Source organism: Acanthopagrus latus, chromosome 9 (assembly GCF_904848185.1).
Source record: "Acanthopagrus latus isolate v.2019 chromosome 9, fAcaLat1.1, whole genome shotgun sequence".
NCBI classification, from domain to species: Eukaryota; Metazoa; Chordata; class Actinopteri; order Spariformes; family Sparidae; genus Acanthopagrus; species Acanthopagrus latus.
In genome coordinates, this window is record NC_051047.1 from 26,441,007 (window position 1) to 26,465,986 (window position 24,980).

The 24,980-nt window shown below is 43.0% G+C and overlaps 1 protein-coding gene across 1 annotated transcript; it reads left to right on the forward strand.

The window, feature by feature from the left end:
- On the forward strand, positions 1-24,554 carry gpr39 (G protein-coupled receptor 39). The gene is made up of 2 exons (XM_037110469.1): positions 1-1,173; positions 23,614-24,554. The coding sequence occupies exons 1-2, from the start codon at positions 390-392 to the stop codon at positions 24,099-24,101; spliced, it is 1,272 nt and encodes a 423-aa protein (XP_036966364.1). The 5' UTR covers positions 1-389; the 3' UTR covers positions 24,102-24,554.
- The last annotated feature ends 426 nt before the right edge of the window (positions 24,555-24,980 follow it).

The window sequence follows — 24,980 nt, forward strand, 5'->3', positions numbered from 1 at the left end:
AACCACTCGACTGTGGATCGACGGTTCGCGGGCTCTCTGGGATCCCAGTCGACCATCAGGAATGGGAGGAGAGGCTCCGGGCCTGGAGCCAAACACCCGACTTCTGGAGACAAGACGTTAAATATTGAAAGCAACAGAAGAAGCTGCTGAAGAAACCTCATGTTTAACTTCTGTGCTGGGTCCTGAAATGATTCACCTCTTGTGATTTGGAGCTTCTCACCTGCTGGATTACTCCCATTGAAGAATCAGGAGTTATTAGAGACGAAAGAGAAGTTTCAGAGTGAGCTGTTATCTCGCTCACCTCTGGATCTTGGCTGCGCCCAGCAGAGCTGATAAGCTAAAAGCAAAGAATCAATAGCAGGAAAATCAGAGCTCAGCGCTCCGCAGCCATGAGTGAGGAAGTGGAGATATCAGAAGAGAAGGACTGGAGGGAGCTGGAGCCCAACTACCCCCTCAAAATCTTCCTGACCGTCTTTTACAGCTTCATCCTGGTGACTGGCATTGTGGGTAATTCGGTCACTATCAGAGTGACGCAGGTGTTGAGGCGCAACGGCTACCTGCAGAAGAACGTGACGGACCACATGGTCAGCCTGGCGTGCTCGGACCTGCTGGTGCTCCTCATCGGCATGCCTGTCGAGCTCTACAGCGCCATCTGGTTCCCGTTCTCGTCCGCCTCGGGCAACGTTTCCTGCAAGATCTACAACTTCCTGTTCGAAGCCTGCAGCTACGCCACCATCCTCAACGTGGCCACGCTCAGTTTCGAGCGCTACGTGGCGATCTGCCACCCGTTTCGCTTCAAAGCACTCGGTGGGAAACGCACCTCCGCCCTCATCACCTTCGCCTGGCTGGTGTCGGTGCTCGTGGCCCTGCCGCTGCTGATTGCGACGGGAACCCAGGGGCACATTCCCGTCCGCTCAGACATACCCGCCCAGAATCTGACGTTCTGTACAAACCTGCGGGAGCGCTGGGTGATGTACCGCAGCAGCATCTTCATCGCCTTCATCATCTACATGATCGTGTTGGTCTGCGTGGCCGTCATGTGCCGCGCCATGATCCTCGTGCTCCGGAGGCCTTTGGGTGGCCCGGACGGCGACGCCAACGGAGCTCCAGGAGCCTCCAAGCATGAAAGTGCAAAGGTCAAGACGTCCAGGAAGCAGACCATCATTTTTCTTGGTACGTTGTTGTTTTATTTATCTCAAAAATGTTCCTCCTCTTTGTCCGTTTGTTTGCTGTCTGAGCTTTAATACCTCCTGGGATCTACGTGTCCATTCGTTAGAGAGGAAACCTCCGAAAAGTGTCGTCAGAAAAGCTACTGAGTGTGTTATTTTTGGCCAACTTTGTATGGAGGTGTGTGTGTGTGAGTGTGTGTGTGTGTGTGAGTGATGCTGCTCGGGATGTTTGGACATTTTTCAGCCTCTTCATCTGTTTACACCAGCTGTTAAGTGAACCACTTTGACTGTCTGCCACAAGTGGAAGTAAAAAAAAAAAAAAAAGACAAACACAAGCTTATTTACAATGTTGTGAATGTTTCAAGTGATGGATTTTACACACGTTGTTGAGGGCGTGTTTGGAAAAACACTGCAGATAAACCGTCTCGCTGTCGCCTGTTCAAACATCTAAGCAGGAGGACTGAAGCCAGAGGAGCATAATATTCAGAATTATGTTTTTAATCATCTGAAACTAAGAAGTGCGGCCGACCCTCATCCCAACACAGTGTGGTTTGTTTTTTACAGTAGTCGACCCTTTGAACTCTGAAATAGAAGTGACCCATCAGTGCCGATGTTGTTATTTAAGATTACTGTCGTGTCTTTTCTTGGAGTGTGTTCAGACGCTTCATGTCCCTGAAGTCTGAACAACCTGTTTTCAACATGTTTTGCAACGAACGCAACGTGACGCCACGAGGTCCTCACCGTCACCTACAAGGTGTCGCAAAAAAAGACTGAATGACTGAGCTGTAATAGTTTTATATTTTAGTTATTAGGATGTTAAAATAAGTCACTGTTGGGTTTTGGTTTGACATGGGACATGAACACAGACAGTTATTTCCTTGTTTCAATCCTAATCGCTCTTTCTGCTCCGTCACCTCACTTCCTTCTTTGCTGCCGTACTAGTTAACGATGACCACTGCCAAGAGCGTCGCTACAAGAAACACAAGTAATAATAATAATAATAATAACAATAAGCTGCTTTTAAAGTTTTCTGATGAGGACGGGCTGAAGAATTAGCGGTTCTCTTGGACACACGCCCCCCGGGATGAGCGCCGGGCTTTGAAGCCAGTTTTCGTGGTGGCTAAATGTCATCATCAGGTTTCGGGCGTCACAACCCTCCACGAAATGACTCGTTTCACTGTCAGAATTTCAGTCATTCCATCCAATAACACTTGGAAAGTCTACTTTAAATTATTTCATCTCTATTCAAGCTAGCTGCAGGTGAGCCAGCTCGGTCGGGGGAAGTCTCCGTGGTGCTCACTCATACAGAAGCCATGTGAAAGACAGTCGAGTCATTCTGGATTCATTTGGTGCCAGATGCTCCCTCTTTTCCCTGTTTTTGGAGGATTCACTGCTATGATCCTTCGTGGCCTCACATATCCCAAGATTCTTTGCGCGCCTGAAAAAGCAGAAAGAAAGAGAGAAAATGATGACATCACGTAGCGTAGATCGTCACTTTCGCAGGCCTGGGTGACAGAAATCGTGACGTAAGGGTAAAACATCTGGTGACGCAACCAGGAAATGCTCCAAAAGAAAAGCTCCAAAATGCTCAGAAGGCCTTCAAGGACCGTAAAGTCCGCCGAAGGATGCAGACTCTGAACTGAGACACAGCAACCGACTCCAGACGACCTTTCATGTTTTGTGTTGTTAGCAGGCTGTTGTTAGCTGAGACTCACCACTAGACACCACTAAATCCTTCACATCGGACCTTTAAGTTTGTTTGCGCGATGTCTTCAGCTTTTACGACTGCTGTGTTCGGTTCTCTCGTGCCGTTTGGCAGCTGCTGTTTACGATATCAAAGTTCCATGTTTCAACTCGAGAGAAAACACCAAGACAAGAGAGAGAGAGAAACTTCACAAGAGACCTCACAGAGATCGACTCAGCGGACGCCAAAACAGCCGATAGTCGTCCAAGTCAGATACCGTTTTAATAAGAATATTTGCAGGATAAACAGTGCGAGCGTTGGAGGTGGACATCCAGAGGACGCCGTCAGCTAGCAGAAGATAGGGACTCTGAGACGTTAACAGATTCTGACATGTCTCACAACACGACAGGCTGACATAGAAAAAAGAGGAAGGACCAAAACATACAGCCGGCAAACTCCCAAAGTCCTTCAGTCGAACAGCAGCGCGACCGCATGAATAAACACAACGCTGACAAGAAGCAGGACGCAGGAACTGAACTCCAGACACGGAGGAGGAAACTGTGAACTCACTGCTGCTGCCTGGCTCGTGTTCAGACGTCTCCCAGTCAGAACTGTTTATTTGTACCGGAAAGTCAATTTATTTTACAACCTTTAAAGCTGCACTAATCAACGTATTCGATATGAGTGAATCACGTGGCTGTTTAATATCAAAGGTGTGTCGTCTGTGACCTCCAGCTGAACGGAGCTTCTTCCTTCAGACACAAACAAGAACCGAACTTTGAACAGACGGTTATCGACGAGCTGCTGAACAAAGTGAAGCATTCAGCAGCTAAATAGTCAGACGTAAATCCTCACTTGGTAGCTGACAGAAGTTTATTCACTCACAGTTTTCTTACTTCTCGTGATCAAAAACGTAGATCTGAAGCTCGATTCAGAGGCTTTTCTGTAAATAACTGTTGAACCAAATTTTTAATACAGTTTGATTCACCTCAGTTGAAGCCCCGCCCATTCCCAGTACTGATACAGGTATTTATGTGGTGTAACAAACAGACGACCTTTTAATGCAGAAAGTCAAAACACTATATCAAGGAAAGAAGCATGTATGAAAGAAATATCAAAAGAAATAAAAACAAACATCTTTACGTTAATCTAAGCATGTAATCACAGATACGTTTATCAACCTGAAAACTTTCCTACTTTCTTACTTTCTTATTTTCTGTGCTCAGTAGCACATTTGAAATCCTGCCTCTGACTACAGATGGGAAACACTTTTAAAGAATACGACGTCACGCTGAGAAGAAGCTCAGCTACCTGCAGCTTCCTGATACCTGTCATCTGCATCACAGCTGCCGCCTGCAGCTGACGGCTGGCCGCAGTTTGTTTTTTAAGATTGGCGAGAGCGTGACTGTCGTAAGAAGCACACGTTGAGAGTCAAATCACGATACTGTGGTCCAAAAGTAACAGATTACCGTGATTTTGATGTCCGAGTGATGTTAATGTGATTCGTAACGTCCTTATCTGCATTCCAGAGCGACCGTCACTCCACATCCTGTTGGTTTACTGACACACACGCTGTGTTTAAACACACTCGTGATGTCATGTTGTATCAGTCTGACACTGGGTGTGAATCACAGCACTGGAACTCACTGTGTTTTCTCACATCTCAAACTTTCAGCCCATTGATTTATTAACCAGGCTGCTGACGGGGAGTCAAGGTCGATGAAACACGAACGCGTATGTGATTATTACTTTCTGTTGTTGTTCCTATCTGCAAATACTCAAGATTTTCATGGCCGCGTAATCGCTAAAGTACAAAATACGCTGTCTGTCATGTTGCGTCGCGAGTTTATCTTGACTGCAGGACAAAAACCTCCTGAAACACACGTTTTAAAATGAACTTCCAAAACTCAGATTATCATTTTTTAAAAGTTACATTTTCTTTTTAGACTGTGAGATACGACAGGTTGAAGTTGGGGGAAGATAATGTCGCATCTTTGATACCCGTCATGATTAAACAGCCGTAAACCTGCTCAGAAATATCATTAAACGACCCTCCTTATAACTTCAGAACTTGCCTAAGAATCTTCAGGTTTTTAAATTTGCTTCCTTATTGAAGTAATCCAGTGACATTTACCTTCACATCAGTGTTTACACAGCAAACAGGAAGTGATAATAGATAATTCGGCGTACATCTAATGGTGATAAAATATAGTTTAACTGATTTTATTTGTTTATATCAGGCACTGTTATATCCAGAAGCTGCAATAAGCATTGCTCACTGTTAGTAAATACATTAAAACTTGTGTGTTAGTCTTAACAAAGCAACAAAAAAGGTGTTGGTTCAATTGGTTCTGCTCAATAAATGTTTTTGTAATCAAGCTCTAAAAAATATAATAAACTCGTAAGGTTTTTATTAACATTCTTAAATGTTTTTTTCTTTTAGTGTTTATAAAATGTGTTATAATATAAACGGTAAACATGCATCTGATGCTATTTTTAATGCTTTCATAGCTTTTTGGATATTAAGTGTCATAAAAGACTTAATTACCTTTTTTTAACTGATGATATTAATATTGATATTGATATTAATAAAGTGCAGCCAAGAGTAAAAAAAGGCAAATACTCAATTAAGATTCATTTGTATTTGAGTAAATAAAGCAGAAATAAATTAAAAAAAAAAAAAAAATGATACATTTCTCACATAAATAAAAAAGTGGGCATGTTTCTAATTATATAATTAGTTTGGTGTTCCACAGGGTTCAATACTCGGCCCACTGTTATCCTCATTATTAAGTTTCCAAGTTTAAATTCTGTTTCCCGTCAGTCTGATTTTAACTTCACAGATTAAATTTGGAGTTTCTACATGAAAACTAGATCTAATACAAACCTCTGCAATGCTTTTATGGGTAATCAAATGACTAATTTTGTCATTTAATCCTGTTTGCAGCCACAGAAACTAGTTTGAAAAGTGAGTTTAACGTCATGACTTTGAAACGTGAAGATAAAACAGAGGAATCTTTATCGCTCTTGTTTATTTTAGATCAGATCTTTCTTTTGATTCAACTCTGGAAGATGTTTCTCACTCTGATAAATCTTCTTCTTCTCAGTTGAGTGGTTGAAAGTGAGTGTAAGTGAGCTGCGGTGCTTCAGGACAGCCATGCATCAGCTGCTGAGAGTCACCGAGACGTTTAATCAGCCTCGCAGCGTCCTGAAGAAAAACACATGATGGATTCCTGCCGACTCTCTGCTTACTCTTTCGCGGTTTATCTTTTAATACGATTCCGACAAATTAGGTCATCTAACTTCTTCTTCCTCTTTCTTTCGTCCTCATAAACACAATAATTAATCAGCGAGCGTATTATTCCACATCATACTCACCCGTGTAATTCCTCAGCGCTTCCTTCAGGAGCGAACGTCCTCGACACTTCGGTGTCGGACGACGTGTTGACTCAGTTTGAGTTTCTGCGCTCTGATGACCTCACGTGGTCGAGGAGAGGAGAGGTCAGGTGCTTCGCAGCCAGCAGCTAATAAAAAGGCGTTTTTCATCCATCAGTCACGATCCACGTGCAGCTTAATTGCTGATTGTTTATCACCTCCGCTGGTGTCGACTGATGAGGACGGTGTCACGATGACTCACATCTCGATGAGGAGGGCGACAGCGACGTGATAATAAGGAGAAGAAGTGAGAGTGGGAGACGATGGTATTTATGGAGCAGAGTGGGAGGATGATGATGATGAAGAGTGGCAGATGAAGAACTGGAGGAAGAAAGACGATCTTTGTCGAGCATTCAGAGAGAGAAAGTTTCATCTGAAGCCGACTACAGAGACGATCTGAGCATCTTTCAGCTCAATTTATTCTAAATACTACAACTTATTTAATTTTCTTTAAATTTCAGGTACAGAACAGGACAGACTGAGAACGATTTACACAAAATATATTGTGTTTTATTACTTTTATCACCTGAAAGATCTCAAACTTTATTGTACTGTCAGTACTGTCGACTTTACCATCAATGTTTTTAATTATTTAGAAGTATATTATCATTATCTAGGGTTTTTTTCACGTGTTATTTGAAAAAGTCTGTAAACCTTTTCTACAAGAACCCCCAAATAAAACCATGAACCCTGAGCATTTAAAATTAGCTGTCAAAAGGAACTGAATTTAGATATTTGGGGAAGATTTACAGATGATGAAGGTTTGCACTCTACAGATAATCTCTGGTGAACGTGGTGTGAATCCAAATGAACTTTTACAGTAATTAATTCCAACGTCAGCTGCATTTTTCGTCTGAGAATCTGATAATCAGAGTTATGAGGAGCTGCTCCCCGATCAGAGAGCCGACAGCGGCTGTAAACGAATCTGTGAGTTTGATGAAGATGTTCGTGGAGGCGGCGACAGACGACAGTAATGTGATTTTGAATTACACACCAGCTGAAAGTGAAGCTGAGCAAAAAACAAACAAATCATCACGAGGAATCTTCTGAAATCTGTCTTTGTCTTTTAAAGGCCTGACACCAGAATATTGTCATTTTTAAAACGGTGGCTTTGAGATTCTTTTAATTTAAACACCGGATGATTCATGTGGACTCAGATTTTCCTCGCTGGTCAGTTCGGGTTGTCAAAATGATGAAGCTGTTTCCAGTTTTAACGGCCTGTTAAACCTTCCACTCTTCAGATCCGGTCCTGCTCGTGGTTCATGGTTGTTTGTGATAACGGTAACAAAGACTTGTGTTCAGGGTCGATCACGGCGTCCTCGTACAGTCCCGACCTGTAACGAGGGAACTGAACCGTCAACCTTCAGCAGTTCGACACAACACAGAGTCTTTGTTGTGTTCACTGTCATTGAACTGATGAACTTGAACCTTTTTTCTTTCCCCTCCTGCTGCTGTTATATTACAGATGTTCCCTGTTTCTGGACTAATAAAAGATGATCTGGTCTTATTTACAGTTGTGGTAGTTTCAGAGCAGAGGACAGACGTGCAGATGTCGCTTCAGTCGATCGTAACTCGTCACGTTAACGTAACGTATAAAAACACTTGTGCAGCACAATGAGGCTGTTAGTTCAGCGCTTGAATGTTTAACACGTTCAGAAATATTCCAACTCTTCAAGGATGTTCTTGTTTTATTGAAACTCTTCTTAATAATATATCTTCACCTCGCTCTTAATCCCACGATTTTCACACTTAACACACATAATTCTTAATTAAATCGCCGGACAATTCGCCTAATTAATAAATTTGACTATAAAACAGAAAACTGTTTCCACTGGATCGTACCGCTCGCCTGAATTCAACTCTGTGTTTTTCTTAATTTTCTTTTGGCTCGTCTGTGACGGAGGGATTCATTAGCTGATCGTCAAGTAAAACTAATAAGTCAGCCGAAGTCTCGTCCCTGATTTTGTAAAAAACGTTGAAATGTGGTGAATGAAGAGAGACTAATCATTTTTAGATCCTGCTTGAATTCTGTCGCGAATCACAAATAAGATATTAGTCAATCTGAAAGATACTTCTTAGTCAAAAAAGTCTCAGTTTGTTGTAAATAAAGTAAAATCTCACATAGTTTTTTTTGTTGAACTGTGTTAAGCGTCACCAACACCAACATGGCCGCCAACTGGACTCAGAAAAGGTCCTTAAAAACATGAAAATCATAATAAATCTGCTCATATTGACGACTGCAGTGACGTGACAGTTGAGTTGATCAGTTCTGTGAGTTTCTGATATTCAGGAGCAGCTCGACAGTGTTTAATTTATTAGACGACGTCACTAACGAGACTGTTTTCACAGTCGACTGACACAATTCGATCAATCAATAAATCATCTGTTTCTCTTCATTCACTAACATACAGACTGGAAGAGGCTTCCCTAAAGACAACATTAACACCAATCTATACGTGGACGACGTCATCTCCCATCAACCAATAGTTGTTTTTACTCCAGAATGAAAAGTTAAATTAAAATCAAAGTTGTCTTTTGCAAGTTGAAGTAAAGAATCTGAACACTTCCTCCGCCGCTGCTCGTTAGCCGTGTCATAATATCCTCAAAGCCACATTACAAGTCGATCTGCTTCATAATTCATAACAGTTCAGTGCTCATAAACAACAAGTGGAGCGGCAGCACCGGACTCCATCGCCTTCATAATGGAATATTAAATCTGACTGGATATTAGTCGGAGGGTCACGACACGAGTCTGCTGGCATCAACAGTTTCCTCTCTCCTCCTTATTGACTGCTGGATTCCTCGGCTGCCAGGACGATCCGACTCAGAATGTGATTATGAAATTGAATTTTTATTGCGGTCGGCAGACAAGAAAAGACCGTCCAGTTCCACTCCGGTGCACCCATCGGAAGAAAACAGGCGTCCCTGTTGTAGGCGGCGATGTCATTTATCAGTGGCGCGGCCGCGGCCCCGACACCTCCTCCACTTTACCTTGAAATAACTTTTAATCCTGGTTGGGCTCGGCGACTTTGGAGAGTAATTAAAAGCAGAGAACATCCTCGTTAAGTAGCCCACACATCACGTCCAGGACAGGAGGTTAATTGCTTCAGATAGTTTTTTTCAATCACCAGCAGCCGGCATCTGGCTGATGAATATTAATTCTGTTTTGCTGCCTTCAGCCTTTTGGCCGGTGACCTCTGACTCCAGCAGAACCGTTTGTGTTGTTGTGGAAAGATGGAGTGAGCAGAGGAGAAAAGAAAAGGGCAGCGAGCTCTTCTGTTATCCCACAAATTCAAGACGTGTGCGGTGATAATCCCGCCGTCTTCACCGGCGTTATCACCGAGGATCAAACAGTACACGGGCGGATCCAGAGAGCTGAATGCTTCGTAATAAAAGTCAAACATGCACCAATATTTCATCTGAACCTCTGTAGCCTGCGCGTCAACGTGACATTTATCTGGTGTAAATAAGGAACAAGAGTTCTTTTAATCATAATAAAAGGAAAAAAACAAACAAAGAGGCATTTAAATAAAATGCTAATGATGAGAAAGATGTAGCTTCTACTCTGATACCCGTTAAGGCTCATTTAACGTCATGTGTTTCATGTGTCGTGCGGATGTCAACCCAAACCTTCGCCTCCTTCCAGCTGTTTGTCTCTGTGAAATAACATCATACAGATGTTTGAAACTTCCCGCCAGCTCACCTCAGAAAGTTCCTCCATCGTACATACTTCCTCCTCTCGTCCTGCGGTCGTGTCTCGCTTGAGGTGAAACGATGGCAATTATAAAACCAACTCTTGAAGTCGAATCAAGAGGTTTCGGATTCATAACTTTTTCTTCTCCTTGCGCCGTCTCGCCTCCTTCCAGCAGCCGTAGCTCATGAACTGCAGCGACAGCCCAATTGCCACCCATGAACCTCTCTCCTCCGGATCGATGGGGCTTATTTATTGCGTTTGACCAGATCCTGACTCCCCCGTCAGCCTGTTTACGACGCTTGGGTGGCCTCTTTCAAACCCTTTTACTATCAAATATAAAATAAAACCTCTGGGAGGATTTGTCAGGGCAGCTCGACGGATGTGCCTCCTCCCCAGCTCTCCCTCGTCCCTCGCCATCTTCACTCTTCTTCGCTCGCCGCCTGATTGACAGCTACATAGTTTAGTAATAAGCTCCGGAGCCCGGCGGCCCCTCGGCAGCCAGCGTCGCTGCAGGCAAACCGTCCTGCGAGTGACAGGCTGCACTCAGCGACCCGCATGGGAGACGATCCTGCATATGGCTGAGAGGGCGACTGAGTGGCTTCACGTCGTGTCGGCGCTCTGTGGGGAAATCACCGGTCTCACTGCGTGGGCGTGTTTCACTCATCTGTTTTTACAGCACCGCGCTGCACCCCGAGAGGCCGGAGCACGCCGGCGCCCGGCCTCTGGGACTGAGCCACGTCTGCATGATGAGAGCTGATCAGTTCAAGATTTTGTACAGATACTTTCCTCCCATGTGACACAGAGTTTACAAGAGTGTGGCTCAACATGAAGTTTGTGACGTTTGTAGAAGTTCGAAATGAAAATCGACACGTACATTTTTGTCACTTTTTGGATCGAGGGGGGAAGAAACTCTCACAGACTGGATCCCTGAAACAGTTTCAGCTGATTTTTGTCTGTTAACACAACACGACTTTGTAAAGTTGTTGGTAACAGTTGCTGACATGATCCCCACCAACAAGTCCAGTGTTTACTGGAGCCGATCATGGCCGCTTCCCAAACAATATGTGCCGAGTCTTTTTTTGACAGAAGCGGCAGCTCGAGCAGACAGGAAGTCAGACAGCAGTCGGTTGCTGTGTCTCAGTTCAGGGTCTGCATCCTCTGAAGGACTCGGCCTCTGTGGTCTTTGAAGGCGAGTCCTTCAGAGACCTTGTTAACCATGTTGTTAAATGTGACGGTCTAGACTTTGGAGCATTTCCTGGTTGCGTCACCAGATGTTTTACCCTTACGTCACGATATCTGCCGCCCAGGCCCGTAAAAGTGACGATCTACGTCACGTGATGTCGCCATTTTCCCTCTTTCTTTCTTCTTTTTAGGGCACGCAAAGAATCTGTGAGGCCACGAATGATTGTAGCGGTGAATCCTCCAAAAAGAGGGAAAAGAAGAAGCATTTGTGGGCTGCATTGTGATGAAACTGGCCTTCAGACGCTCCTCTCAAGGATGCAGACGCTGAACTGAGACACAGCAAAAGTTCAAAACATTACAGATTTGATCCACTGTCAACGTGAAAGTATTGTTTGGTGCAATGAATTTTACTTCTTTTACAAAATGAGCATTATAATCCTGATATTCACGTCTCGTTTAAAGACTCAGCAGTTTGTAACGAGCAGACATTCGGACACGTTTGAAGTTGATCTGATGAACTTCCACAGACGTCCGACGTGCAGCTCGCAGTAACGATCCGAGCTTCATCGCAGTATGCAGGACGGAAACCTTGAAGAGGGATTATTAGACGTGTGACTTACAGGTGCGCCGGCACATAACTCACTCTGCAGGAGGCTCGCCAGGCTCAAACTCTCCTGTAAGTGATATTTCCTTTCATGACATCCTGGTTACAGCCCTGTTTTTAAGATTAAATTCAAATCAGCGATCAGTGAATAAATACGTCTGGGGATGTTAAGATTTATACGCTCGCTGGGGTGAGAATGATCTTCACCTGCGTGTCTGCTGAATTTTAACCAGAACTGAAAAAATACTTGTATATCTGAGGATGTAATGACTGAAGTGGAGCAAAGTGAGTCTCATTTAGAACCAAGATCAGGTTCTGATAAATACTGTCGGACCATCGTCTTAAATCAAAACTCCTCTGGAGACGCTGAGGACTTGGTGCTGCTGGTTTGTGGTGATGGTGTCACGAACACGGACTGGACTCGATGATGAAACACAAATGTGTGGGTTGAGCGTAAAAGAGAGAAACCGATCCAGTTGAAACTAGATTGATCGTCAGTAGAAGTACAGGGTATTCAAAGTATTGACATCCAGCTGCACGATTTACTTTTTTATCACCGGTTTCAACCCATGTAGTAAATCTGAGAGAAAGTTGTGTTCAGCTCTCGGTACTTTTGTAACTTCTAACTGAATCCCTTTAGTTTCTCTCGTTCTGTTTGTTCTTTCTGTATTTTACTTTTTTATCGTGTTTCACCTTCAGCTGTTTCAGGAGTCGTGTTTAGTTTCTGCTGCTGCTGGAAACACAACGTTTCCTGTAATGCTGCTTCGTAACGAAGGATTTTAATTAACTGAATAATTTCAGGGTGTACAGGAAACGAGACCTGTTCTTCGATAGCGCTGCAGAGATCGGGACGAGCATGTTATTGGTTTAAGACTCGAGCAGTGGGCCCGGTTGTGGTGCAGATGTTAATCCCTGAACGTCTTGTTTTGTTTCCGCGGGTGAAACTAATGCTGGTCAGTGCAGAAACTGACCCTTCCTGCACCACCGACACAAAATGCTTTCAATTAAAAATGAAAACTCAGACTGAGAGATGAGGAACTGAGTTTTCAGCTGCACACGTGAGCGCTGCAGAGCCGCCTCTCTCCAGGAATCCATCACGGCGCCACTGAAGTTGGGAAATTGCTTTCTTCCCTGACGAGGGACCTTTGTCAGGCTGGATGTTGCTGCGGGTGAGGCTGCGGGCGCAGCAGCGAGCAGGTCGGGTTGGAGGAGCTTTTTAACGTCCTGCGGGATGCAGCGCTTCAATCAAAGCTCTCCGGCATGTTTTATCATGTTCACTCTTAAAAGCAATTAAAAACGTGGAGGATGTTCCCGGCAGCATGAAGGATGAGTCACAGTGACAAAGGACTGTTTTTCTTTTTGTTGTAACGTTTGAAAAATATAAATCCTCATTGTGAATGAGTCTGACATTAAGGATCCACCAGGCGTCGGTTTTAATACACAGCAACTTCTTCACACCAAGATAAGATAGAATAACAGAAGATAACGAGCTCATAGTTTCAAACTCCGTCTTCGTCTTGGTAACATTTCTGACTTACATCTCTCAGGTGTTAATCAGTACTGAGATTAACGAGCCAGGTTGGACGATACCAGGACCTCAAAGCTGGAGTAGCTAAATGGAATTCAGCCATTAATCTTATCAGTTACACCTTTTTCCTCTAAAATATCTTCTGCACGAAAGGCTGATTAAAATGAAACAGACATTCTGAGCTTTTCTTACTGAGCACCGCCATAAATTGAGCATTTATCGGAGATGTGAAGTTTCTCTTTTATTGGCAAAGTCTTTAATCTATTTCTGACTGCCGGTCTTAATTATGTGGATCGGACTTTTATTTGCTTTCTTGCTTCAAGTTGCCAGAATCCTTAATCTTCCATCAGCAGTCTGTCATTAAATCCTGAAGCTACAGCGTGTTTGGTTTTGTGAAGCTCTCGCGCAGATGTCCGTTTGATTTCCTCCCAAATCTTTCTCGACAGAATAAGTCAGCGCAGTGATGAGCGTCGGTCGTGATCACAGTGTTGTGACGCCGCTCACACAGGTAACACTCACCTTTACCGAGACGTTTACAGACAAGGCGAGAATCAAACTGGTTTCTGGCACCGTCACCTCCGTCTGATCACAGTCCGAACGGCAATTATCACTTTTTACACCTGAACTGTTTAGTGTAACAACCGAAGCTGTGACGGGGTGAAATTAACAGCTCAAAGCCACTCGGTTGTATTACTTCAACCCTCTGATAAACCTTTTAACCCGTGTGAAGAAAAACGAGTCCTGCAGAAGAAGGTTAAAAAGGTACAGTCACGTTATTACTGCTCAGAGATAACAGATGAACAAACCTTTGTAAACCTCTAACACTTCATCATCGAACAGACAGGATCGTGATGAGAACCTGCGGTCGTCATTGTGCCGCTAGCTTGTTAATCTGTGACGGCGAATAAGGATGATATGCGTTCATCCACTGGAGCAGGTCAGTTTTGATTTGTTGTCCAGAGTTGTGCACCACTACAGGGAATAATAATCAATCTAGTGTTTCTGTTTTCTGTTTGTGACCGAACCTGTCCGAAGTCATGAGGCAGAAATCTGTGAAATGAAATAAAACACGAGGTAAAAGTTCCTCTGAGTTTACTTTGTGCATCGCTCAGATAACTTTACGTTCTTAAGAAAGTGAAGCGAGACTGTTTCCAAAAAGACTTTCGAGACAAATTCTAGCCAGATGTTGAAAAGTTGTAAATGCATCTTTCTCTCTAGAAGACGCACACGTGATCTTTATTCCTCTGACTGAGAAACTACGTCAGTACGCAGACGATTGAACTCTCTCTCTCTTCCTGACTTTCTGTTGTTTATAACGTAATATTTTCGCATTAAAGCATCTAAAAACAACAAGACCGCTGTTATAAATGACACGACGAGCTGCGTACATCCAGTGATGTTCAAACTGGAGAAATTCACTCAGTTCACCTGATCGCATGTTGCTGTAACTCACGGAGAGGAGAGAAGACTAAACAAAACACACCCTTGTAAATATTTGTGTCCGAGTCCTGACAGATGGATTTTAACGAGCACTCAGCAAACTGAAGCAGTTTAATTTCCTTTGACTTTGGGATCTTTTGTGTTTATTTGCTCCAACCAGCGAGATTACTTCATGTAGATTATCCGTAAACTAGCGAGCGATGGCCGAAATCTCATATCGTGCGTTTAAAGTAACAAGAAAAACTCGGTTGAACTGCTGAACGATCTGAATGGATGAGACCTGTGTGAGTTAGTTGTCACTAAACAGCTACAGTGGTGACATTATTTATTTAGTCGCTGTCTTCGGTTACTAAACAGTTTCTTCACTGGACTGAGGAAGTTGTTGTAAGTTTGGTTTTCAGGTTCAAGTTCCTCATATATGTGTTTGCGAAAGTATAAATCAAAGTGTCTTTTATCTCGTCTGGATTTCAATCGAGTACACTTGACATGACGTGTGCGAATGGGGCGAAATATCTTTCAGAATCTGCATCTGGCATTCAGAAGTGAAGTGGGGAATTATTAGACGGCTAAAAAAAAAAAATAGTTTGAGTACTCGAGTGTCGTTTCAGCCGAATGACGGCGCTGAAAAACTCATTTTGATAATCTGAGGTGCTCGAGGAGAGACAGACTGAGTAAAGAAAATCAAAGAGGTGTCGCAGATGTTAAAGAGAGTTTCAGCGCCTGTATGGAATTAATAATAATAATGATAATAATAATAATAAAGTTGAGTCGAGGAGATGACGGTGATAGAAGACGGATCCATTCCCACACAGAAAGTTTCACCTCGAGGACTCAGATTCGTCCATGACGTTGTTTTTCTCACAGCGGATTGAGTGACTTTGTGTTCATCCTGCTCTGTGTCGCCGGTTAATGAAGCGTCGTGTGTCCTGTAATTTAATCAGGTGAAAACCAACATCTGCTCCACGTCCTGAATCCTCTCCAGAGGCAATGTGACTGATGCAGGATCGCTGAACGGGGACGTTACGAATACACAACGTGCAGAAACCATGAAGAACTTCACTCTGGTCCTGGTTCTGGTCCAGAACCACACACAGTTTATCAGTTAGACACCTGTAACAGGTACAAAGTGCAGGTGTGTTTGTATTACCGCATCATTTACGACCTCGTTGATAAGAGATTTGACCGCTCGCACCGACAGCTCGTCCACTTCAGCAGAGTCAACACACGTCCTCTTTACGGGCCCGTTATCACCTCAGTGCTTCGCTCAGCGTTTAATCTAATGTCACTTACAGCCGGCGGCATATTGAGAGCGTCCCACACAGCAGATGTTGTAAACCAGCTCTGCGGGCGGAGAACATAATCACATCATCTGCGTACGTAAAACAGATTAGTTATGAGACCATGAAGCCGCCAGCAACAGATGTTTCCACGAGCATTCAGAAGCAACTAAAACATGTCGGGAGATGAAACCTGACTCGTCCTGATGTGTGATCTGGGCGGTCCGACAGTCAAAGGAGGACACATTTGTACTGGTTCTGCTCCAGTAAAGAGTTCGGGACCATTTTTACACGACTGATGGGATCAAAAGTCTGTGACGTTACAGACGGCGATGTCTCTAACAAACCAACATCAACTCACGTCTGTGCAGGAAACCTGAGAGAAAGATGTTTTTAAAAGATCTCTTGTTGGTTCCTCGAATGTGACACACGATGTTTCCTGTAATGCTGCTTCATAATAAAAGCTTTTCAATTAAGGAATAAAAGCAGGCTTTTATTGTGAAGAAGCTTTGTTAGCGGACAAACGCGTCATTGGTTTAAGACTCACCTTCGTTGGAAATGATCCGAAGACTTAAATTCAAATATTCATCTACCAACATTTTTATAAATGATGTCTCAGGAATTCTGCACAAAAAAAAAATCCTAATTAATGTGTTTCTATCGACAAACAAGCAAATATTATAAGTAACCTGAGATTAAAGACATTAAAAACTTTCAAAACAAAAGCATCACATTTCATGTTCGTCAGGATTTATTAGCTAATCCAGTTTCTGCGGCACATTTGCAAGTTATAAAACAACTTTTCTGCCTCTTCAAGCGTAAAAACTTTTTCGTTAAATCTTTCCAAATTTAGTTTTTTCCATCCCCCCTTTATTAAAATGCAAATGTGAGAATGTGCATTTGTGTCGGCTCCGCTCGAGAACATCTGTGTATGTTTATTACCCTCCTTTCTTTTTTTTTAAGTTTTACAAGATAACAAACATGAATCTCCAGATCCGGATTATCTATCACCACCGCCGCTGATGTTTCTCTGTGAGAAAATTTCTCCTAAAATAAATCCATTATGAATAATTTTCCTCTGCGACTCACTCAAGTTTTTTTACTTAATGCTTTAATGACTGAGAATCTTCTGTTAGCCTTCAAATTAATTCGTTCGCACTCCTCCTGGATTTAGTCCGACGCTACGAACAGTCACGTCGTTCTTTCTCTGTTTGCCGCGAGGGAGGAAATCTCTCCATTTGTGTCTGACAGACTCATGAATGACTTTAGATTCTCTCGGTCTTCAGAGGCTTTCGTGGATAAAGACGTAGTAAATTCATCAGAGCTGTTAGAGAGAAAAACCTTAACTGACCTCCAGTCACAAACACATTTACTCTTCGTGGTTTTAACTCAGCCGTCTGTGTCAGGTGGGTGTTTGCCACGAGGGACGACGCGATTAATGCCGGAAAATTAAAAGAATAATCAGCCGACGTTTGACTGTTTGAATTACAGATGCACTTCTTTTTGATCAGTGTCTGCATGCCGCTATCGGAGAGACATCTGGCAACTCAAAAAACTCATTATTATGCAGCGAATGTGCCAAAATCCAAGCCGACAAAAAGCTCCTTTATGCTCTCAGTGGGTGAAAATCATCGGCGGCGCTTCTGTCTGCTCTCCTCTGACAGTGTGTGTGAGTTCAAGGCGTATTTGTACTCGCTGTCATCGGCTCTGAGAGTGTTTGCCTTCATCGCAGGTTGCTTATTATCCGCAGGACAGACTCTTTTTTTTTTTTTTCTTTTTTGTTTGGGAACAACTTCATCCCACGTCTGACGGGAAAATCCAACCAGATCAATAAGGAGGCGGCTCAATGACTAATGGCTCTGATTCCTTTTCCTTTACTTTCATTTCCCTCACCGGCGCAGACTTTAAGTTATGAAACTTTATTATGTCGTGTTAAAACCAAATGCAGCAACAAGTAAATAAGAACAGCGTGAAAAAGAAATATCCCAGAATCAAATAAAACTCTATAATCTCTCACTGGCTCGTTAAATTTATTAGTTTTCCTTCATTTTCTAATCTCGGCACACATTAAATTAGTTATCAAGGTGTCGTCGTCCTTTTCCCTCCTGCTCCTCCTGTCCACATGACAAAGTGTCCTGAATTTAGCGTTGGTAATATATGACAGTTCATCGCCTTTGCATAAAAGCTTTATTTTTACCACTTTATAAGCACACCCACTTTATTTATAATAAGATTTATATCTTCATCTATCGTTCGGAGCTGTTATGTGAGTTTGTAGTCCTGAAACTCTGAAATCAGTCAACATCTTTGCACTTTTGGTTCCCTCAGGCTGAAGATGTTTTTCATGTTTTGCTCTATGACATAAAATACATCCCACAGTTTAATCATAAAGCTCTTACATGTCAGTGTTAGTGAGACTACAGAGGTTGTCGGGGACATTAAACGTCATCACAGCGAACAGGGAAACTACAAATTATTCTGCCTGTGACTTTACAACTCGTACATCCATCAGTTTATAGAAAATGTGAGCAGAAATTGTGCAGGATGACACTTAGTGGTGGTGATGTTAGCTTTTAAACGTTAGCGATTTAATTAACCGTTCAAAAATCACCTAAGTGGGATTTATCTTTGATCTGCGTCTTGTGTTTGTCACAGAGATTATTTTCTGCGATAATCCAGCAAACAAGTAAAAAATCGTAGGCTTCTTTTTGAGGGAACCAGAGCGATGCTAACTTCAGGGTTAGCCTACAGCATTACGTCACTGATAACACCGCTATACGCTCGCTAGCTTAAGTGACCTGAAGCACTGATAGCCTGTGAGCTAACGTGAACAAAGATTTGTTTGGTTTTTTTACGTAATTTTATATCACACAAATGTATGAAATGTCAAGAACAAGAGAATAATTATAATAATGATTTCAGTGTGTTCCTTGAAGATACAGTAGAATCGTGTTAGCTAGCTAAAGTTCATAGCGTTAGCTTACCGTTGTAATCGTTTAAACTGCTGTAAAAACAGTTAGTGTGAAGCGACGGCACAGTACAGTGTTCTGTATGGATTATTAACGTTTCCTGTACTTACTTGTGTAGTTTTATGTTTGTTTTGTTGAAGTATTTAGCTGAAATGAATGTTGCTAAGTGTGCCCTGTCATGTTAGCGACACAGGCACATTTGACTAGTCGCGTGCTGTTAAATGACTAAACAAATGTTATTGTAATCTAAAGTTACAGTTACTGAGTGAATCACTGAGCCAAAGTGTTGGTGATCGACCCATAAAAGGGTGAAATCCACACGATCTTTGAAGAGATGTGGCCTGATATTAAGTTCACTTTGTTGGCTCACACGACAGTAAATCTGATGCTAACAGCTTTTGAGGGTGAAATCTGCGATCATCGTAATCATCGAGAAGCGCCGAAGCTAATTTAACAAATCTGACTGATTTCATCACACGCTTGTCTTCTCCTTCATTAACACGTTTCATTCTGATAATTGTAGAAGAGTTTTAACTCAATGTGCAATCAAGACGACTGCACATCCGTGTCGGCTGCAGGAGGAGTTTCAGTCCTCAGTCGCCTGGTCGTGTCCGTAAACACTGCAGGAAACATTTCGCTTCTCCTCCTTCCAATCATGGAAATGAAGGGCGTCGGTGTGTGCTGCTGCCCTCTATTTGACAAGTTCCTCTCTGAGTTATGAAATAAATTCTGCATTCACAAAACCAGGTTTGTGCAGCCGCGAGGAGACATTTCTGGAGCCGACAGCCTCTTTTCAAAAGAGTCGAGTGAAGGAGTCGGACCGGCTGCAGCGTCTGACGTCTGCGCGTGATGCTGAATATTCATTCATATATATATATATATATATATATATATATATATATATATATATATATATATATATATATATTCATTCATTCGTTAAGTGTTTGGACGGCGGCACAACCCAATTCCTGCGGTAGCTACTCTGAATATACATTTTATTAAAGATTAACCAGATAAACATTAATACTTTGACTTGAAATATGAAATATCAGAGGGCGAAATGTATGAAACTGTGTGTATTCAAGTGTAGAAATCTGTGTTCAGACTAAACAGGAAACATGCACATGTAGTCTTTTCATCAGACTTATAAAAAAACTCACATACGTCTGTTCCCGAGTATCTTTTCCTTCCATCTCAAGCATCCTGATTTATACACAAATGTGCACAAACCATCTGACCAGCCGCACAATATTTAATTCTTCTGGTTAGCATGTAGAATTTATAATCCTCCTACGATACAAACATTGATTTTCAGGGTAAAATGCTCTTTAAACTACCTGACTTCCTCCTTTGCTGCCGTCATATCGACTATGGCCACCAGAGGTCGCCGCCTGACAACATAAATATGGGTTTAAATAAGCTGCAAGACATTTTAACACAAGGGATGTTTGCGATATACTAATATATAACAATAAAAGCCACTGAATGGAGAATAAATTATATAAAACTGCATTTCATGAAGTTCTTTTATTCAAGAGAAAGAAAAGTTGAACCCTTCAGTCAGACGTTGTGCTGTTATCTCGAACTCTAATGGCTGCAGGTGATGTCGAGGACTTCATCAGGTCTTCTTTAGTCTGTTTTCTCGCGTTGAGACAATAAATAAATGATGTTTACTCAGAAGAATGACTCGCTCACCCTCTTCTGCCCGACCAGGACGCTCAGCAGCTCCATCACACACTCCAATTACAGCGAAGACAGACAATTATTTTGATCCGATAATCTTGTTTAATTGCTTTCTAATTAGCAGACAGTTTATATTTTGCCCGTGGCGGGGAGGCAGTGAGTGTGTGTGTGTGTGTGTGTGTGTGTGTGTGTGTGTGTGTGTGTGAGAGCTTTGGGAACATCGTCAGCATCAGCTCAGATTTAAATTTTTGAGGCAGGCTACAGTAGAAATTATAGTAATATTAACAATAATATTAAAAATGTATTCACAACATATAAGAGCCTCACACACACACACACACACACACACACACACACACACACACACTCAACTGAGGTTAACACACACACACACACACACTCTCTCTCTCTCTCTCTCTCTCTTTACGGGGACGTTACTGATCTTTGCTGACTCAGTTGCAATTTTCCAGATGAACGCCTTCACTGTGATCAATGATCCGACGTGACAGGTAGAACCAAACAAAAAAATAGAAAAAGAAAAAGAATCCATCTTGAAGAACGATACGGCCGTTTCATACACGATCCGCTTCCTTGATCAGAAGTCGGACCGCTCGTAATGAAGACGGCCTTGTTGGCTAATCAGTTACAAGCTGCGACATCCCTCTAGGTGACATTTTAGTGGCCTTTTAAACATTTTTATATCTTTTTAAACGGCAGAATTAACGACCAAACGTGCATCATCCCTCCCAAGTTTTATTGAAGCTGGACCAGTGGAGTGCGTGATATTGATTATATCTTCGTTCGGGCAGTTTAGTGTCATTTATAAGCGAGGCAGGATGGAGGTGACAAGCCAAACGTCCAAACTGCGTAGAAAACTTTTTAAAGAAAAAGCTGTGAAGTGAAGCAGGACTGAAGTGATCAGCTCCGAGCCAAAGATAATCAATGAGGCTCCTCGTGGTGCAAATTACCAACCAAATTTGCAAATTGGAGCCTTTGCTGCCCCTAAAGGCCCGTCGGTCCCTCGGCCCTCGGCAGAAAGTCTCCAAAACAAACACAGGAGACGCGATGTCTGCTGCTAACATGTGAGCCGACACGGTCAACTTATACCTGGCAGACAAAGAGGGAAATGAGAGTTGTGTTTCTGGAGGACACTCTGGGTGAACTGTGTTCAAAATTACGCCAACACAGTCTTAAAAAAAAAAGTCTGAAGAAAACTGGTTTCCTGAGGGCAGGTCCTGGTTGGCGTCAGCGGGAACTAAACGCCGTCTCCATCTTTGAAAAGAACAAACTCCGACGTGAGCTGCAGTGATCAAAGCTCGCTGACGGCTCGGATTAAAGCGAGGCGAGAGTGACGGATTCCAGCAGAGAAGAAACACCTGAGCCTTACATCTTACTGTACGAGCCTGTCGCTTATAATAAACCCCGACGTGAAAAGAAACACAAAGACACATTTTTTACCGCCTCTGTTCGCTTCTTTCTTTTCTCTTTCCTCAGATAAATAATTCCCTCGGCAGTCTCGGACGGCGTATTGTAAATAAACGTGTTGGTATCTGTGTTTCCGCAGCAGGACACGACGTCTCCGCACAGATAATCTCGTGGATGTTGTAAAGCTGTTTAGTCGCAGCGTCGCTCCCATTAAAAAACACTGCAGGGGAAACGGATAAACACCAGATTAGAGACGAGGAGGAGTTCGTCCACAGAGAGAGAGACTCATGAGTCAGACGGCCGGTTTGAGAGTCAGAGACGCCGTCCTGGAGGTCAACGCACCGGGGCTGAAGTGGCAGCGTGGTCGAGGGGCTGACGCTGTTTAGATGGAACTGAAGATGGATGCTGTCTGCAGCTTGATGATAGAGGAGGACGGCTGGGAGGAAACTGATGAAGACATCAACAACAGACGGGAGGTTCAGGGAGGAGAAAACATCTGAACTGGTGTTAGAAGAGAGAATTGATGACGAACAATGATGTTCAGTCGGAGTAAAACAGACCTTTTTTTATGTTCAATGATGTGACAGAAGAAGAAATGTGGAGTTTTGTCCTGATGTGTGATAATTGTTAGGATCTGGTCTGTCAGCTTAAAGTGAAACTCGCCAAAATGCAACCAAGGCTTTTTTAGTGAATGTACCCGAGTCAAACATTCATTTAAAAGCATAACCACGACCAAAGCGCTGTATTTTCATTTTCGGGTTAAAATCATTTTTGGCGGCGGCGAGTGGAACAAGCTACTGCTAACATGAGCTGTTCAAAAACTTTCTTTTTAATAAACTCTGTGTACACAAACAATATCCTCAATGCTGGTGTTCATGTGTAGAGACCCTGGTGATGCTACCAGCAAAGTGTCATGTTGCGTCGAGTCTTCTTGCTGTTTTAAAAATAGAGATTTTGATGCTAGCATAAAAATGCCAGTAGCACTCCCATTGAAAATGAGTTGGACCCAAAAACGAAAATATGGTAAATCTTAAAAGTGCCTCTTTCGCCATAACTATGCTTTTACATGAAGGTTTGACTCACATACGTTCACAAAAAAAGCCTAAGTTTCACTTTGACTCCCACAAGATGACTTCACACTGAATCCTGCTGACATCACTGTGACGTCACAGGTCATGACCTCTTACTCATTATCTACAGAAGGTGAATCTCGCCCCTTATATCAACACTAAATGTGCACAGTAGTCGTTGACGACCTGTGATCCTGTTTGAGATCCTGTTTGTCGTAGCTAAAGTAAAATATCGTCTAGTTTTGTCTTAAACTGTCCTAAACATAACCAACACCAACATGGCTGCCAACTGGGCTCAGAAAAAGTCCTAAAAATCACAATAAATCTGCTCATACTGACGACACAAGAGATACATAACTCACCCTAAAATTAGATTAAAATGAAACACATGAGATGTTGTTTGTTTCTCAGTCAGATCTTTAATCTCTCGTGTCTCTGACTCCTCCTCAGGTCTCATCGTCGGATCCTTGATGGTCTGCTGGCTTCCCAATCAGATCCGTCGCCTCATGATGGCCGCCGTGCCCAAGTCCCGCTGGACCACTTCCTTCTTCCGGAGCTACGTCATTCTGCACCCCGTGGCCGACACCTTCTTCTACCTGAGCTCCGTCATCAACCCGTTCCTCTACAACCTGTCCTCCAGACAGTTCCGGGAGGTGTTCGTCCAGGTGCTGCGGTGCCGCCTCACCATCGAACACGTCAACAAGCGAAACGTACGGACCTCCCGCGCCGTCTCCGCGCGCTCCCTGCAGCCGCTGCTGATGAAGTCTCTGCGGCGCAGCAAAGCTAACCGCTCCACCGTCGCAGAGGAGAAACAAGCTCCAACCTTCATCACCTTCCGGCAGGAGAGCGACTCTGGAGTGGCTTCAAACACTCTGACTGAAGAGTCCGAGTCGACTCGCACGACAGACACACATCAACCATCAGAGTCTGAAATATAATCCTTTAATGCAACACGGTTAAAAAAACAAAAGATGCAGAAAACAAACTCAGATATCTCTCGTACACAGGAAACACGGTTCAAAGTGCTGCGTCGGTAGATCACGCTCAGAAACAAGCTGCAGACTTTAAACTCAAGGAAAATGATAAAACGCAGCTGAAATATTCAGTAAAGCATGAAGCTCCTGCAGCTGGAGTGAAAGTGGAGTTTTTTTGACCACTAGAGGTGCTAAAGCAGCTCAGTCGATCCACGAGACGTCAGCTGGAACGTGATGGTTTGTTTTAATATGTTAACTGACAGACGAAATAAAGTCGTGTTTGTATCCTGCATGTTTCTGTCAGACAGTTCACGAGTCGACGCTTAAGTATATATATCAGCATTTTATATCTACAGATGACACGTCTACAGAGCTCGTAGGAAGGTGCAGAATAAAATCTTTTACCATACAACGTTATTGTGATTGTGACTCATTCATTTCAAAATGTTTGCTGCGTCTGAAATGATTTGGTTTGTTTTTACAACAGGTTTGTGTCCAACAACATAACAGAGTTAGTTTCATGTTGGTCTTTGGTAGCTGCCAGTTTATACGGGGGGACAGAAAGTTAAAAATAAAACTTCTACAGTATGTGCTCAGCTAGCTAGCATCAGCAATGTTAGCGTTAAGGTAGCGTTAGCAAAGTTAGCTAGTGCAACAAACTGGCAACCACTAGAGGGAGCAGACGACTCGAACAACAGCGTGTTGTGATGTGATGTGAAAGAAAGACGACACATTTAGACGCTGAAACGTTTCTTAACCTGCTCGTTCTGTTCTTAGTTTTGATTGTTAACTGGACATTTTTCACAAGTGCTTTTTTTTTTTAACTTTGCAAATAAAATTTAC

Coding starts and splice junctions, on each gene's coding strand:
- gpr39 (XM_037110469.1), top strand. CDS start 390: ATGAGTGAGGAAGTGGAGATATCAGAAGAGAAGGACTGGAGGGAGCTG. Junction 1,174..23,613: donor GCAGACCATCATTTTTCTTG/GTACGTTGTTGT, acceptor ACTCCTCCTCAG/GTCTCATCGTCGGATCCTTG.